Source organism: Hevea brasiliensis, chromosome 18, assembly GCF_030052815.1.
Source record: "Hevea brasiliensis isolate MT/VB/25A 57/8 chromosome 18, ASM3005281v1, whole genome shotgun sequence".
NCBI classification, from domain to species: Eukaryota; Viridiplantae; Streptophyta; class Magnoliopsida; order Malpighiales; family Euphorbiaceae; genus Hevea; species Hevea brasiliensis.
The window spans coordinates 45,780,394-45,783,395 of record NC_079510.1 but is presented as its reverse complement, the minus strand read 5'-3'; the positions used below and the strand labels follow the sequence as shown (position 1 = coordinate 45,783,395).

The window sequence follows — 3,002 nt, the reverse complement described above, 5'->3', positions numbered from 1 at the left end:
ATTTTCACAATTCCTCATTATGCTTCATTGTTATATATATTAATTTTATAAGACTAATGAATAGATCTTAACTAATGTCACTTGAATTATTATTTATAGAACTAATTTAGAAGGATTGATATTTTAATTTAAAATAAAATTAAAATAAAAATTATAAAATTTATTAATTATTATAATTGGTAAAAATATTTCATTTAAAATGTGCTTGATTTTTATATATTAAAATTATCATTAAACACGTACAAAAATACAGGTAATTCTCTAATCTGAGGTTTGAGGAATATGGGAGCATTCTAATCTTCAAAATTGTGATGTTACGAGTTCGAAGTCTCAATCTTTAATAAAACCGAATTAAAACAAAAAAAAAATGTCATCTTTATCCATCATTAATCGTAGTTTCCAGTTATTAATTACTAGTGAGAAATAAATGTGATCTGCTGGCTTGCTAATTTCCCTTCAGGGGAATATTAGAATGAAACATTTACAGCCACAGAACCTAGTTTTAATTTTGTTGCTAGTTTTGCACTTTTGCTCATGAATAACTCCATATGCTGCATGTCTTTTTCAATGTTTGAAAAGCCAGCTGCTTTAGCACAATCAAAATCAGATTTTTGTACAAGAAAACAAAAAATTGAGGGCAAGGAAAATTCTCGAATTTGAGTTTGGTTTTGTTCCATTATCATCTATAACCACACAGGATATCAGAATATTAATTTCTTGTTTTTATTTCTCTTCATGATTTCTTTGATCTTGACCCTTCAAAAGTATTAATCCAATATTATACCCCTGGATTTATCGGCTGATTACATTGTTAATAAAATTGAACATAGTTTTAATTTGAACTATAGATGTATTATTAAGCAAATTATCCATGCACATAGAAGACAAAAGAACACATTTTCCATTTAAAAATAAAGTTGCTGATGGACAAAGAAATCAATGGAAAGACTAGAAGATTTCCTCCACTATCTGTTTCAAACTAAACCAAGCAAAGCCTCTCGAGCGAGCACATTGTATTGCTATATATTGCACTGGCCATTAAGGATAGTGGCAGTCACCGTAGCCTGCAACATCAGTAAGCAACCAAATTAATAAGAACAACTAATGTTGCAATAACTACAGAATCTTTGACTAGTGAAATGAAAGTTTGTGTTTACTTGGATCATTCTTAGAGATAAGACCAGAGTCCTTGAAGTCACAGTTCCATGAGTTTCTGCCATTGGACTGGTAGTAAAGGTTCATGACCACTGAGGCATGGTTAATATTAGTATTTGGATTATAGCAGGCACCATTTGGCTGAATTAGCCTGCAGTCCTTCAAATTATCACATGCAAAGTTTATATTTGCTGTCAATTCTGCATCACTTGATGATGGTTTCGCAACACACCAGGTTTTTTCCTGTTCCTACATCACAAATTTTCAACTAATCAAAGATTAATCCGCGATTGATATTAATTAAGAGAAATTATATGGGTATTTAATTATATAATGTCATGCTTAATTAGCTTTACCTGTCCATTAACCGGATTCACAATCCCTCCTGCATAAGTTTACACAAGTTTTCCAGGTTATGAATTTGAAGCAAGAAATGGGTTCAGAAAGCATTAACAAGATAATAATCAAACCAAAATAAAAACAAAAGTTAAACACATAAATTCCATGCACATGATATATGAGTGAAGACTAAGTAAAAATATGAGCTCAAATAGGTGTACCTGAGTTGATGATCACCACAAGCATAAGCAGAGTATAGAGGATGAGGATGGAAAGAGACACAGTTAATTTTTCCATGGCTTAATTGGGTTGTGTGGAGAACTCAAAGTGAGTTGAAAGAAGGGAAGCGAGAGGTTTAAATAATTGTAGTGTGGAGCCTGCAATTGCTAAGAGGTGAAAAGTTAATTAGTGTGGGAAGCTGCGGCCAAAACAAAATTTCCGTTGGCATTCCTAAAGAGAGGAGTTTAATTTGGGTCATTACTAATTAATTAATGAGCCGTTTAATCAGCGGAAGGTAAAAAGGTTTAGAAAATGAATCCGGCGGCATGAAAACCGACCACCGCATGCAAGTTCTTCGTTGCTGGGTGGGAAATTCTTGGCTTCACTGTAAACTCAAGACATAAGACCTTTATCAATTAGTTATTGAGTTTTGCTGCATTATATTTGTGGTATCGTACGTACCACCCTAAAATTTAACTCCTATTGTAGGGATTTAACATTTAATGAATTTTTTGTAATGGGCTTCACAATTAATATTTTTTGAAATAATTAATATAAATTATTTGTAAAATAATTAATTTTCAATATATTTATCAAACTTTATTAATTTTTTTAAAGAAAATAATAATATTTTTTTTATATGAATCATACTTAATTTATATAAAGTTTATAATTTTTAATTTATTAGTTTAGTTGAAGAAAATTTTTAATTTTATTTTTATTGTTTTGAGATATTTGTTTCATAATTGATATTATATGAATTGCATGCAAAAAATATTTAAAAATTTCCTATAATTATTTTATACATTTTAGTATTTATTTATTCTTATTTTAACAAGTAGGTAACTTAATTGAACCCACCAATGGCTAGAAGTTCTAAGGGTTGTAACACATAATTGCAAAATACATACCCTAAAAGACTCTTAATCATTAATTCAAATTGTCAAATCATTTACCCATAATTATTTTAAATGAAACTCAAAAATATAATATAAATCAAACTTTATTATTAAATATAAAAAAAAAAAAAACCTAAACTACAATAGATAAGAATAAAGTTAAAATTCTATTTTTAAAAAAAATAGAGCCATCCACTTGTCATAAATTCTTCTTTATAAATAATTTCCAAGGGCTATCCTTTGGGGAGATTCAATAATCAGATTTATCATAATTATTTTAAGTGTACAAAACTCTACAAGAAAAAGGACAGTTCGGCCGAGTGGTCTAATGGGCCAGATTTAGGCTCTGGTCCGGAAAGGCGTGGGTTCAATTCCCACAGCTGTCAATAA

The 3,002-nt window shown here is 29.6% G+C and overlaps 1 protein-coding gene across 2 annotated transcripts; it reads right to left on the bottom strand.

Moving 5' to 3' along the window:
* Positions 1–881: 881 nt before the first annotated feature.
* LOC110638195 (glucan endo-1,3-beta-D-glucosidase-like) lies at positions 882–2,064 on the bottom strand. Of its 2 annotated transcripts, none has more exons than XM_021788659.2 (4): positions 1,716–2,064; positions 1,512–1,540; positions 1,158–1,404; positions 882–1,064 (listed from the first exon to the last, which is right to left on the bottom strand). In XM_021788659.2, the coding sequence occupies exons 1-4, from the start codon at positions 1,789–1,791 to the stop codon at positions 1,039–1,041; spliced, it is 378 nt and encodes a 125-aa protein (XP_021644351.2). In that variant the 5' UTR covers positions 1,792–2,064; the 3' UTR covers positions 882–1,038. The 2 variants fall into 2 exon arrangements, with proteins under 2 accessions (XP_021644351.2, XP_057996990.1); XM_058141007.1 differs by having other exon boundaries at positions 1,158–1,398.
* Between the last annotated feature and the right edge of the window lie 938 nt (positions 2,065–3,002).